Raw genomic sequence first — 14,149 nt, 5'->3', positions numbered from 1 at the left:
GTAAGCAATGTCTCTAGTGTTCATGGATTAGCTTAAACCATAAATTCATTTTTATGAAACTGTTATTGTTAAATGTGAGTGTGCAAAAATGTATGCTTAGACTTTTCAAAAATTTATTGTGGTTTGCAATAAGAAAAGATTATAAAATAATAAATATAGTCACATTACATTAATCATCATTTTCAGAATAGCAAAAAAAATGTTACCTTATGCATATTCAAAAATTGTAGCCTAAAAGGTTATTATAAAAAGAAAGCCGACATAAAATATAAGCCTATTCAAAATTCTCTTTTGGAGCAAAGATGAATTAGAAGCATCAAGGATTATGTACATGAGAAAAGGAGCGAACGAAAAATGAAAAATGTATCTAGATCCTCCTAGTAGCGCAATGAATATCAATCTTAATTTTTCTTCTGAAATCAAGTAAATAAAGTATGCATCAGTTGTGCGTCGTACATATCACAGAGCAATGGCCAAGACTCATGAGTAGAGTCTCGAGAATGAAGAATTTAACGACTGGCCAAGTCGCCCGCGATTGATAGAGGAAGCGCGCTACGTGTGTACGCGCGACCGCGATAAGGGCAGCAGTGATCGCGCGACGCGCATAGTCTCGTGCAAGTTGCTCGCGGTTAATGCACCGCGCGCGCGCAGGCGCCACTCAAGCGGGCTGCTCTCGAGATATTTAAACGACACGAGGCGCGTGTGGAAAAGCCAGTGCGAGAATCATTGCTGAACAAGTACAACGGTCCACGGACTCTTTCGGTCGCTGCCGTTGATTGCAAACGGCAGTTGATACACGGCCAACCAAGGAGGAGCCACACTCCCGACTTTTTCGCTCCGACGCGGAAAGTTATGCCTCTTGCGTGCCAGCCAACTTTCTTGCTGCACAAACGCCAGAGGATCAAGCGCTTTATCAATCCCTGCCAGGGAGGATAGGCAAAAGCTGTTTGGCAAAGCGGAAATTCAAAAGATTGTTGGTCTTTTGTAATTTCTGCTGGTTTCCATCCCAGTCTTTGCCCTTGGCACTCTTGAGCTTACAACTCGACGAAACTTGAACGTCGCTGGGAAGCAAAGCTTTCGCTTTAAGGACCACAACAACTCGCGTGAACGCTCGAGAGAGAGAATGAGCATTTTCAGCAAAATGTTCGGTAAGTTTGTTTCATACGCTTTTGTGTCGTCGTCAGATTCGCGCTTAGCAAATTTATAACAATTGCTGCGAAATTAAGCGTAAACTGAACGATTTATTTATTTGTATTTCCGGACTACGTACTAAACTGCGCAATATCCATCATATATTTAATAAAAAACTAAAATTACATTTGGCAGGCAACCATGTACGCGAAAGTTGTCGAGAGAACATCATGAATCTAAAGCGAAAGGCTTTAGATTCATTCAAATCGCTTGCAAAAAAGAAAACAATTTCAGCCCATTAATAAGATTTGAACATTTCAAGTGTTTCAGTTCATATGAAAAATGTACGTGCTGTCTGACCTAATCAACAGCAATACTACTTTTCGAACGCTACTTACGTTATACCGTTATTCAACTTCAATATTTTAAACAATAGCAATATGCGAATCGTTGTTTATTATATTTCGTACTATTTTTGTTTGTGCTCTAAACTGAGTAAATATTCGTCGTACGCTTGCCTTCTAAGAAAACTGAGATCGTTAAAAATAAAGATTTTAAAAACAGTTCAAAGTAAAAAAAATTCTTTTATAATAACGGAGAATATTATCTTATCGCTGCTCTGAAATCTTGATTCTAAAAACGAAAATGTGTTAGAATACGTTTTGAAAGTATATTTATTTGTTTTCTTCTTTTAAGTTTCTCTGAGAACGGCAGTACAACACGACTGTTGACATTAGAATTAGGTGCAAATTATCAAGTTTTTTTCTTTATTCGTTTGTTGAATAAACTAATCTTAGCTTATCAAAGAAATGCTTTTACTTACACTTCTGCACTTAAATGTCTGAATACTAGATCAATAAAAATCGATCGTTTTCGAAATCCATTAACGCGATTCCGTTTATAAACTGTATTGACGGACAAACTTTGCCATACCCGTTTCAAATAATACTGAATTGCGTTGAGTTTCAATTTCCGAAAAATTTAGTCGTATTCTTTCATGAATAAACCGTTGGCCCGCGCGGAGTTATGCTTGATGTAATTCTGACGAGGCCGGGCACGTGCACCTACCAAAGTCAACTGTTTATTTACGTCGCGTTAATAAGGAGAATTTCCGGTTAAAAGTGTAAAAACGCCTGGCGCTTTTCTCTTAGGTAAATATCTGCTGCTCACCAACACAGTGAGCTGCGGTCTGATGATGGCAGCTGGCGACATGATGCAGCAACATAGTGACTTCCTGAAGAGGCGTATCAACAAATCGTCATCGAACGAGCCACCATTGGCGAAATCGATCAGCGACGAGCAGCAGAGCTCGTCGGTGAAATGCGACGACGGCTCGCTAGACGAGAGTCTGGTGAGAATAGTATCGAAAAGTGAAGTAGCCAGCGAAACGGCCGGCAGTTACGATTACACGCGCACGAGAAATATGACGGCTGTAGGCTTGCTGCAGGGACCATTCCATCACTACTTTTACGCTGTTTTGGAGAAGGTCGTGCCTGGCAGAAGTACCACGTCGATTTTCAAAAAGACCTTACTCGATCAAACGATAGCCAGTCCTACGTGTCTTGGGATCTTCTTCTTTGGGCTGGGGGTCATGGAAAACAAGAATTTGCAAGATATCAATGGAGAGGTCAAACTCAAACTGTATGACACTTGGAAGGTTCGTCTCTCTCACTGTCTACTTGTACTTTCACCATTTTACTTTACTCGAATTGCGTTGTAAGCTTGTACAATGACTTGTCGAGATTACATTACTCAATGATTATATCAGAGCTTTTTAAAGTCAAGTGAGCGGCTTATCGACACGTCAGATCTTTTTTTACGAACAATCTCATCTTAACGTGGAAAAAATTTCGGGAGAATGTAGTTGTGTAGTATCAATTTTAACGACCGAATCCTGATTGTTTCAGGTGGATTGTATGTTCTGGCCACCTACGCAATTCGTCAATTTTCTGCTGGTGCCGATGCGCTACCGCGTCATGTATATCAACTTTATGACGATGATATACGACATCTTTTTATCATTTATGAAATATGTAAGTTCATAAGCAGCCTCATTTTATCGTGTCGGATATATTTTAACGGTCTAGTTCCATGACGTTATGGTCCATTATTCGTTTTTTGCAGGATGCAGAATTCCTGTGAGCAACTTGTGAATATAGAACGTCATAGCTGTAGACACGCACGAATCATGGTTCAAAATTTCCTATCGTCGTCGATCGCTTATCAGTACAAGAATTGGCCTGCCGGGAAACCTATAAGCATCAGCTAACTCCAATAGGACAATGGAAAATTTTCACTCGAGATTGTTCCGCATTGACAAAGAAGCTTCAGATCCCAACACAAGTACATACGAGTCATGCAGCACAAGCACGAGACAGAAATGTAGTTGCTTAATTGTCATGTCTCGTGTTCGAATCATTCAAATTTATAAACTAATGTGAAACGTGTCGTTTTGTATCTTTATTTGAAAACAATAAAAACGCTGTTTCACTTTTATGATAAACCAGGTGTTTTTATTTACTAATCGACGCTTTTTCTTATTTGCGGAAAAGATACGTGAGACTCTGTTGAAGCTGATGCGAGAGAGCTTCTATACAGCTCCATTTATATATTTTTCTTTTCGTAAAATGCACGGAAAAATATGCGATATCTCGACATTATACTCCGTAACTGAGCAAACAATACTTGATAAGCTATCTTTGTTTATTTATTATTTACTTCTATCTACGGAATCTTCATTCGGTATGATTTGAATTTCGCAACGAGTGAATCATAGTTGGGCACTTTGTCAAAATTTTATTTTATGCAAATTCAATTTTATCTCCGTTCCTCACTGAAAAAGTGAAAAAATGTTGCCAAATTTTTGTGTTACAAGTGCCGTATTAATGATTTATTATATTATGATTTACCGATGAGTCGATTGGAAATCCATTGTAAAGCGAATCAGAATTTGTAACTGGCACTGATTCAATTGCAAATAGTCAATAGAGAAAATTCACGCATAAATTGTTGCTGGTCGGATTTTCTAGATTCTTAGAGAGAACAAGTAAAGGCGACGCACCAACTGTGCGCACTGATACGTACAGGCACTGCATCAAAGCGAGACGCATCGCCCGCATGTTTGACGATCGGCGACAGGTTCGCTTATAAAATTCCTAACGCCTTATTACCAGTCGGACGCCAGAGTGCAAACATGCACCTTTGCACACAACTCTCGCTCATGCGGTACACATAAACACTTCGCCTCTTAATCTCGAAGAATAATGCTCGCATTTGCACAGTGAGTGCGGTCGCTTTTTTTCTTTTTCCTTTTGCGCGTACTTTGCAAAGCTACCAAGCTTTGCGTATTATCGCGGAGAATTACAAGATAATTGTGACATCGGTGTGGAATCATATCATCTTGGCAATTCGCGAGAGCAAATTTCGAGTGATATATATATATATATATATACCCCTGGGAATGTGTACATGATAAGGAAGAAAGAAATAATATTAACTTGACCGATATCAATAATGCGGAACTACCAATAATAGATATTTTACAGATCACGCTCAGCTGTTTTCAGATTTACAAACTAGGTGATTTTCCTACTTTTAGATACTAAACTTAATATATCACTAATTTAAAATCGTTTTAGTTTTGTTTATTATTGTTATAAATAAAAAATTAAGATTGAAATTTAACTTTTTTTTTTCAATTCGACACCGACTATGAATATAATTGGTATCTAGTGACTGTTTTTTTATTAATGTAGTATTTTATCATAATAAATCATTGAAAAACAAAACGACGTGTATCAAATGATTAAAATGTAGTACCGAGTATGCAATTAAATTTATAAAAAGACGAAGTTAATTTATAATTGATATGCCAGTATTCAACCTTAGAAATTAGAAGTTTTCTCTATCGTAGTATAAAAATTGTTCTAATAAAGACGTATGACATTTTCTTCATCTTAAAGTACTGTAAGTTTTAATATTCATTTTTACGCATTCAAAAATTTCAATGCTATGTACTACGACATCTCACTGCTTATACAAAGTCTTGTTTAATGAAAAAAATGAGAACGAAGGAATTTATTTTGAGAATTATTTGATTCCGCGTAATATCTATTAAAATTTAAGTGGATGGCTCTCTTATAAATTAACTCAACTTTGGTCATTTTTTAGTAAGTTTTTATTTTTGATCGTTTTTAAGTGACATTCTAAAAGCAAGTCGTTTAATAGATGAAAAAATTGAGATTTGAAAACACGTTAAAGACGACTTTAAATTATCAATGCTCATTACTGATGGCCCCCTTAATTAAAAGCAGCAACCTCAATGGAAGCTCTAATGCAAAAATTTTTACCACGAAATTCGAGAATCCGTCAACAGCTCATCGTGATAAAAATGATCAGACGAAAGTGTAGGACTCGTAGCAGCGCGCAGGCGAAATTCGGCGTGCAACGCGGATTGGACGAGGCACTCTTTATTGCATTTATACCCGGAGTCGACTGTAACGCCGGCAGCGCGAGAGAGGGAGAGAGACAACACGTTATATATTTTTATTATGATATTCGAGCGCCAGGTGGCTGCGCGATGTTCTCTCCGGCCTCCTTGATCGCCGCCAACATCCACCGCCATTACGCCGGTTATTAAATGTCACTCCGCGTCTTCCAATCATTACTCTGCCCGTATTTTAGTCAATTGTTTGAAAGCCGGATCGCTTCGATTTTGCCGCTTCGCACACAGAAAACTGCGCGCAGTTCTACATCGCAATCGCTGCGACAGCAAATTTGATCAGGTAAAGAGCAATTTTGTGAAAACGCTTTTGCTCGTTTATACAAAGAAACACTGTGGTACGTGTATGGATATAGAGAGCGCGTCGCCGATACGCGCGGCGCGAGGCGGTCATGCCTGGGCGAAAGGAGTAATTAAATGTAGGAAAAGAGTAGGAGGAGATGCGTCGCCTGCCAAACGAGACGGCGATTCCGTATAAAGCTAATACTGCAACGTTAGTTTTCCGTCCTGGAAACCAATCAATTCTGTTAATCATATAGCTGCCCCTTTGTCGCGATCAATAAATTCTAACGCTATACGAGGGCTGTCTGAAAAGTTTCCGACCTAAACCTCGAGATGGTAGCACTTATTTACATAAGTTGGGATATGTTTGTGGATGCTTTGAGGTCCTCATCAAAATTTCACTCATTTTGACCGCTTAATTTTTTACTTGACAATCATATAAGTGAAACGTGGAGATTTTACGGAAAATGGAAAAATTTGAGTATCGAGCTGTCATTAAATATTTGTTTTTAAAAGGCAATACGCCTACGCAAATCAAAGAGGAATTGGACATTGTATACGGAGACTGCACCATCATTTACGACCGTAAAATTTTGGGCAGCTGAATTCAAACGTAGCCGTATAAGCTTGGCTGATGACGATGAGCGTTCGTAGCCAAAAACTGCGACAGCCAGCGATAACATCAAAAATGTTCATCAAATGGTATGAACGACTGTTGAATTAAGGTTAGAAAAATAGAAGAAGCTCCTGAAATATCAAAAAAATTACGCATTTGTCATATACTGACAGAAAACGGATGTGTGTACGCTATCCGAGCGTTGGGTGCTACGTTCACTTTAGAGTAAAAGTGCATCCGGATGAATATTTCCAATGCCTTATTGACGCGATTCAAACAATCTCATTTTATCTATGTCAGCATGTACTGCGCTCATGTGTAATTAAAATTTTCGCTATTCAAAATTTAATTCACATACAACGGTTTGCCGTTGTATTCAATATTACCTTAATGATTGAAGGCAGTAATTTCTGTATGCCGTGATGATTTAAACAAGCAAAAGACTGTCAGACCAGTAATTGAAGTATACGGCCTCGAGCAAAATATCATATAAGTGTCTTGTGTCTATATGCTTGCCTATTGTGTTTTATATTATTTATAATGAAATTTCACCAAATAACTGTGAAGATTAATAGATGAATGAAGACTGTCTGCTTATGAATAAGTTGTTTGATTAAGTAAACAATTATCTATTAAGCATGGCTTAAATTTATATTAATTGCGAAGTTGTTTAATTATCGTTATACAATGGACGATAAATCATTTTAAGTTGAATTTTGATAACTGTAAAATTATTTTTTTGCAAGCGGCAAAATTGTATGAGAAAAGAAAAGCAATTTAGAGCCTCGCAGTAAGGCGCACAAAGTGGCGCGAGCTAGGACGCACCGTTGTAAAACCAGCCTAAAATAAAAAGCCGCTACACCGCCGCGGCGCGCGTTCCCGCACATACATCTCTTGTTTCTTGCTCGGACGACGCGTCTCTCTCTTTCTCTCTCTTTCTTTTTCTCTTCTTTTTCTCTTTCTCTCACTCTCTCTCTCTCTCTCTCTCTACGAAAAAAGAGACACAGTTGTCGCCTATTCATTCGTTGATTTAACTCCATTTATACAAAGAATTTATACAAAGATAGGATACAAGCAAGGATATGTCAGCGACCAAAAGAAAAAGCAACTCTACCAAAAGTAAAGGCAAGAACAGTAAACGTAAGGTCGAGTATGACGAAGAGGACATTTCGAGCGAGCACGAATCCGATGTGGAAGACGAACATCAGCTGAATGCCGATGGCGATGATGCCGTTGATGACGATCTCGCTGATCTTTCCAGTATTCCCGAGCTTAAAGCACCTGAGGTAAACATCGTCATTCGCGCCAAATAATCTTTTTCACTGACTCGGCGTCGTTTCCCTTCGTGGCCGCGGCTGCTTCGTTTTCCTTTTACGTGATAGTGTTTGTTTCTTTTTTATGTTTCGCTGGTTACTTTATTTGTAAAATATGGAGTCTTCTTGGTTTTTATCATTGAGATTTAGAAGTACGATGTAAGAATTCATAAGAAAATTTGAAGGTTACCTTTTTGTAATTCGAATGGTCCGACCGATCTGCAGTGGCGGTTATTTTTGGTTTTCACAACCAGCCTCTGCATGTGTACATTTCTCTGCTAAAAGATGCTGATAGAATTATGCAATTTTTCTTAGCTATCTCACTTGTTGGAACTTTGAGCAGCTGTGCCAATCTTTTCCTTTCTTTCTTTTTTTTACCAATGCCGTTATACGCGTTTACAGTATTTTTCTTAATCGTTAATTTAATTATAGGAATTTTTATTTTTGTTTTGTATTTGTTACATTTCTTGTTTTTCCAAACGCTACATTTTTTGTAGTCATTAGTTGTCAAACACCATTATTAATTGTGGTTAGCATGGGTGTTGATGTAAATATGTTAGTAATTGTATTGTTAATTTTTTTGCTGCTATTAAAATTGACTTGAATTTATAATGTATTATTTGATTAGATATTTAAAAATTATTTAATTAACACTTTCATCCAATATTGAACAGTTCTTACAAAATAGTCATTGTAAAGAACAGTAACAAAGGATAATGAAAGTGTATATTTTTACTTCAATTTGATATAATTTATTGATTACATTAATTATAGATTAAATTTGTAACTTTATTGTTTTAATTTAGGGTGGATGGGGAAAACCAGGAACTATGTTAATGTGTGGACTCTCAAACTGGGATATAGCTGGTAGAAAAGCACCACCTAAGGGTGTAAAAGTAAATATTGGTCGCAGTTTATGGACACCTCATACTTTTAAAAATTTGAATGGATCTAGAGTAAAAATTATTGCATCGGGACCTGCTGCTTCTCATAGCGTTATTGTTACAGAAGATGATAGATGTTTAGTGTTTGGTAGAAATGATAAAGGTAAAAACAGTTTGTGATACATTTTTAATTTTCCAATTTATGAATCTATTGTTTGTGTTTATTTTTATTATTTTAGGTCAATTGGGTTTGGGTGATACAAAACGTCGAGATGACCCAACAGAAGTGGAAGCTCTAAAAGGCCACACTGTTATTGGAGCAGCTTGTGGACGTGGACACACACTGTTTTTGACTAGTCGTGGATTAGTTTTTGGTGCAGGTGACAATAAGTTAGGTCAATGTGGTGTTGGAAAAACAGATCCTATGATCCTTACTGCTACAAGGTTAAAGTACTCTGGTCCTCCTATTGTCAAAGTACGCTGTGGAGCTGATTTTTCTATGATATTAGATATCAAAGGTAGTTTGATTAATTGATAACATTTTTATATTGATATATTTACCGAATATTATCATCAACAATAAATTGATTTTCAGGTGGCTTGTACTCTTTCGGATGCCCAGAATATGGTGCTCTTGGTCATAACACGGATGGAAAGTATTTTATTACCAGCACAAAGCTAGCATTCCACTTTGAGAAGGCACCTAAGCGAATTTTAGTCTATGTTGAAAGAAGTAAGGATGGACATGTCACTCCGATTGATGATGTAGAGATTGCAGATTTTAGTTGTGGATACAATCATACAGTAGCTATAGACAGTAAAAATCGTGCCTACTCCTGGGGCTTTGGAGGATTTGGTCGTCTTGGTCACAATGAGCAACGCGACGAGCTTGTCCCAAGACTCATCAAATTTTTGGAGCCACCCAATCGCGGTGTCAAGGCAGTCTCTTGTGGCAGTACTTTTAGCATTGTTCTTAATGTACACGGATCTGTATTGCTTTTCGGTCAATCTAAGCGCACTGGAGAAGCTAATATGTATCCAAAACCCATTCAAGACCTATCAGGTTGGGATATAAGATGTATTGCTTGCTCGCAGACTAGCGTTGTTGTAGCTGCCGATGATTCTGTTATTGCTTGGGGTTGCAGCCCGACATTTGGTGAACTGGTGAGGAGATTTGTCTTTTTAATAATAATCAAGTAATCATGTTTTCCAAAACTTTAATGAAATTTATTTATTTTTAGGGTTTTGGTGAAATGAGAAAATCTTCAACCACTCCAATGGAAGTGAAAGCTTTAGAGGGATTGTATATTACATCTGTAACATGTGGACTCTCCCATACGTTGATGATCTGTCGTGATGAGTCGGAAGAAGAGAAGGCTAAGATAGCAAAGCTTCAAGAATATTCAGTTTAAAGCAGTCTAAGGTCAAATAGAAATCCATACCGTATCGGTACAATGTTTTTTGCTTGTACCTCCTTGTTTTTAACGAGAGGATATTAGCTTAAGACGTGGCCTTAGATTGAAACATCTGAGTTCATAAAAACAACGATAAATCATCTTACTAACATAATTATTCGATAAGTTTGCGCTGTTTGAAGAGGAATTGATTGATCCAGGCAGGGATTCTCTTAACAATCCGTCTAAGAAGTAGTCTGAAATGTACCTTTGTACCAATTTTGATGAATATAATAATATATCTTTTCTACGTTCTAAAATTATATTAGCTTACGATATTGCGTGTGTTTCGTAATTAGATTTCTTCGTAAAATATTTAACAATTATTATTTTCCTTAATTATTGTTTATTCAATAATAATATGCGGATATTTTATCTATTTTGTATTAGTCTATTTAAAACGTACATAATTTTAATTACTTTTCCACTTGTACTTCCATTCTAGTATACTTAAAATACGCGAATGAACATCGATTATAAAAAAAGTCCGTTATTTGGTTATTAGCTACAGGATATAAACCAAACAAATAACAAATCATATATTTTGATACGTTGCTATTTTATCAACCTCCACTCTGACGACATAGAAGAAGAGTACGGCAAAATATGCTGGTAGTATTAATTCTTGTTATTATCATTATTATTATTTGAATCGTTCTGTTCACTTTCATTTTATGTCTCGGTATATTAGTTGTATTCTGCCATTTAAAATCTGAATATCTCGCATAATATATAAAAATGAAATTAAAGATTTTCTATCATTTTCATATAATTTACTAGATAGAACATAATTGTAAATATTATATTAATTTTTCAAGCTATGCTATACAAGAGAATAAATAATTCTGTGATAATAAAATTGATACTGATTGGTAAAATTAAGACTTGGAAAGATAAAAATAAATATATTACGAAACTTGGATTGAAACCCAGCATAGCTTGCGAACGTACCTTACAAATAATTATATAAGGGCAGAGTGTTTTTGTTAAATATTACATTAATACATTTCACAATACTTTCAACATATGTCATATGTCGTTGTTTATATTACATCATTACACATTTATAGGGTAGCTCGACATTATTGTACTTTGATTTTACGAAAATTGAAAGTAATGTGCAAATAAGCGAAGCTCCCTGTAATATCATAACTTGATGATCTATGTAAACGTGCAGTATTTATTAAAATTATAAAAGTATCACGGATCTTTTCAATCGCGTTTTCACGTGCATGAAAATGAAATATATGCTGTAGAATCCACGCTAGAGTTGTAATTACTTGGGCAGTCTTTGATATGATATAATTTTAAGGAGATACTTTTTTATTTTTGTGATCAATATTTTGTGTCGAATTGAAAATAGAAAATATTTACACTGCATAGACGGGCGTTTGTCAGCGTCTTATGAGACGTGAAATTCTGATACTTGTTTATTCCAATAAATATCTGCTCATATTGAGTGCGTTTATTGCGCTCGGAATATTTCCAAATAAATGTAACAAATGTACGAGATCCATGAATATAATAAAAGAATTTTCTACAATGCCGTGCCTTTGATAAATATTTATTCTTTTTTTTTATTTAATTGCTGCCATTCTAAATTTGATTATTTTGAACATTTAATCAGTTACCTCTGCTTTCTTTATAAAATCAATAACTTCGTTCATTTGGGATGGGTCAACATTATTATGTTTCCATCGCAATAGTTGACATGCAATATAATAAACAGGATCTGTTGGCTGATATTTTAATGTTTCACTCATTGCCCACGTCAAAGGAGCCATCAGATTTTTTCTATGGTTGTATGCGTAATTAATATTAAACATAATAAAAATACCATCGAAAACTTCCTATATAAAAACCTTATAAAATTTCTTCGTTCGTAGTTTTCTTGGTTGTTTGTCGAACTCGGCATGCTACAGTCACAAAATTCGGCGCTTCGTTTCGTTAAATTTGAACCCGATGTTTCATAGTCGAGCTACAACATTACAAATTTTCAAAATAATAAGTATATATTTTTATTGTTATTTATCAAATTACTTCGGTGTTTTCAAGACAATTTTTTTGCTTTAATTCACTGTATCCTAAGTTTTCAATTATTTCTTTAGTTTCCGTACTAATGCCTTTTTCCGAAACAATTTTTAGAGTATGTTCATCTAAGCCTATTTTTTCTAAAAACTCCACAATAGAATTTGTTGCTTCGACCATACGACCTTGCCAGTTCAAAATTTTAGTCGCAAAAATATTATGTAAGGTTAATCGAAAAACGCAACATTCATTTTGATATACTAATCCGTTTGAGACAATTTCAGTACTTTCCTCGTCATTGAACCCGGCATTTCTTAATTTCTGAATAAGATCTCCGCTACAATTTATTATAAATAATATATTAATGTGCCTATTACAATTTTGTACGGTAACATCAAAGATATCATACTAACTTTATGTTTTGCTCTCTTATATTTAAAATATGAAAAAGATTTAAATGTTTGAACTTGTGACTTAGTAAACCATATTTCATAATGTTTATAATATCTTCTTTAGATATTCCTTGAAAACAATCAACACAGTGAATTATAAGTAAGAATGAAACGTGAATACATTATCTCGTTTTTCGTGTACCGTGTTTCAATAACTTTGATATTGTGACTTGACTGAAGATTCCATGATTAATAATTTCATCGCATTGTGTATGATAAGTTTGGTCTGTAACTTTGCTGTTTGAGTATGCTTTAATTATTTTATTTTTCAAATTATTCAATGATCTTTGGCTGTTCTGTTCATCTTCGCACTGATCATCCATTATACGAACACATAATTGTACGATATCAGCACTATCACTTAGAGCACACTCGCTTGAGCAACACATCTTTTGTTGTAATATCGATTATTTAATTTACATAAAAAAACCTATTTTTATATTACATGTTTGATAATACAATCTGAAATTGAAACTAGAAAAAAGTACATTCAATTGTTCAAAATTATGATCGTTATATTAGATATTTATTGGTTATACAAAATGCCGAGAATCTCCTCGTTTTTAGACCAATTGTTTTTATTTTTATTAATTGACCAGACGCATCGTGCACACGTCGCGCACCTTCTATCTTCAGTGTATATATTTAATGCATATCGGAATTTAAACTGAACATCGGTATATCGAATTAGAATATTTTAATAGTTGATAGTTATGAGTGTTCTACAAGTATAATTATACCATGAATCAATACTTTTATCATTAAATTAGATCTGAAGTTGTTATGTAAACATAACGACAATTGAAATGATATGAATAAACAATTTTTTTATAACCACATGAAATATTTTAAAATAATTGGTAGGAATATGAGATGTATAAAAGATAATGAAAAATGTAACTAGAACTAAACTCGAATAGCGAACTAGGAACGTAAAGGAAAGCTTTAATTAAAATAGCGTGTTAATTATTTTATTAAATATTATACACTTGAACCCATAAATCGAACAACGAGAAAGCGATTAAAAAGCTTGAATTATCGAGGTTTAAGAATATGTATATTCATATTTATACATTATGGAGAACCGACATTTATTAATTAATAATAATGCATCTACATTTAGATACTCGTAGATCCATGTACATATTTATTTATTTAAATAAATTAATATTTGTATTTTTCGCTTTACAAAAACATAATTGGCTCAAAGTTGGTCTTTTTAGCGATCGATTGTTTATAAAATAAAATGAAAAAATCAAATTAATTTCTCCATAAAAAAGTCTGAGATATTAGAATGCTTCAAACAATTAACTAACTTTTCGAGCTTTAGCTTGGAGAATTGGTACGCTTACAGGTATTCCCACTGCTATGTCGACACGAACTTGCTTGAATCATTTCTCACATCAATCCACTACTGAATGTTCTGGTCTTCTGCATCTTCATCTATTTTGGTTTGATGTAGTAATATTGCTAAGAATTGTTCTCTTA

The 14,149-nt window shown here is 35.0% G+C and overlaps 2 protein-coding genes across 4 annotated transcripts; both read left to right on the top strand.

Annotated features, from left to right (window-relative positions):
* Positions 1 to 705: 705 nt before the first annotated feature.
* LOC131670108 (mpv17-like protein 2) lies at positions 706 to 3,634 on the top strand. The gene is made up of 4 exons (XM_058945477.1): positions 706 to 1,148; positions 2,283 to 2,788; positions 3,039 to 3,164; positions 3,256 to 3,634. Exons 1-4 carry the CDS (start codon positions 1,124 to 1,126, stop codon positions 3,271 to 3,273), a joined length of 675 nt encoding a protein of 224 aa, XP_058801460.1. The 5' UTR covers positions 706 to 1,123; the 3' UTR covers positions 3,274 to 3,634.
* A 2,144-nt stretch (positions 3,635 to 5,778) lies between these two features.
* LOC131670114 (protein RCC2 homolog) lies at positions 5,779 to 11,711 on the top strand. 3 transcript variants are annotated; one of them, XM_058945486.1, is made up of 6 exons: positions 5,779 to 5,915; positions 7,594 to 7,816; positions 8,650 to 8,890; positions 8,967 to 9,245; positions 9,323 to 9,891; positions 9,969 to 11,711. In XM_058945486.1, the coding sequence occupies exons 2-6, from the start codon at positions 7,613 to 7,615 to the stop codon at positions 10,137 to 10,139; spliced, it is 1,464 nt and encodes a 487-aa protein (XP_058801469.1). In that variant the 5' UTR covers positions 5,779 to 5,915; positions 7,594 to 7,612; the 3' UTR covers positions 10,140 to 11,711. The 3 variants fall into 3 exon arrangements, with proteins under 3 accessions (XP_058801469.1, XP_058801468.1, XP_058801470.1); XM_058945485.1 differs by lacking the exon at positions 5,779 to 5,915 and having other exon boundaries at positions 6,644 to 7,816; XM_058945487.1 differs by lacking the exons at positions 5,779 to 5,915; positions 7,594 to 7,816 and adding an exon at positions 7,903 to 8,002.
* Positions 11,712 to 14,149: the final 2,438 nt, after the last annotated feature.

The sequence above is a fragment of the Phymastichus coffea genome, unplaced genomic scaffold (assembly GCF_024137745.1).
Source record: "Phymastichus coffea isolate CEN01 unplaced genomic scaffold, Cenicafe_Pcof_1.1 PCOF00100, whole genome shotgun sequence".
Taxonomy (NCBI): Eukaryota; Metazoa; Arthropoda; class Insecta; order Hymenoptera; family Eulophidae; genus Phymastichus; species Phymastichus coffea.
Note: the sequence above shows the minus strand (reverse complement) of the source record. Positions and strands in the feature narration are given on the sequence as shown.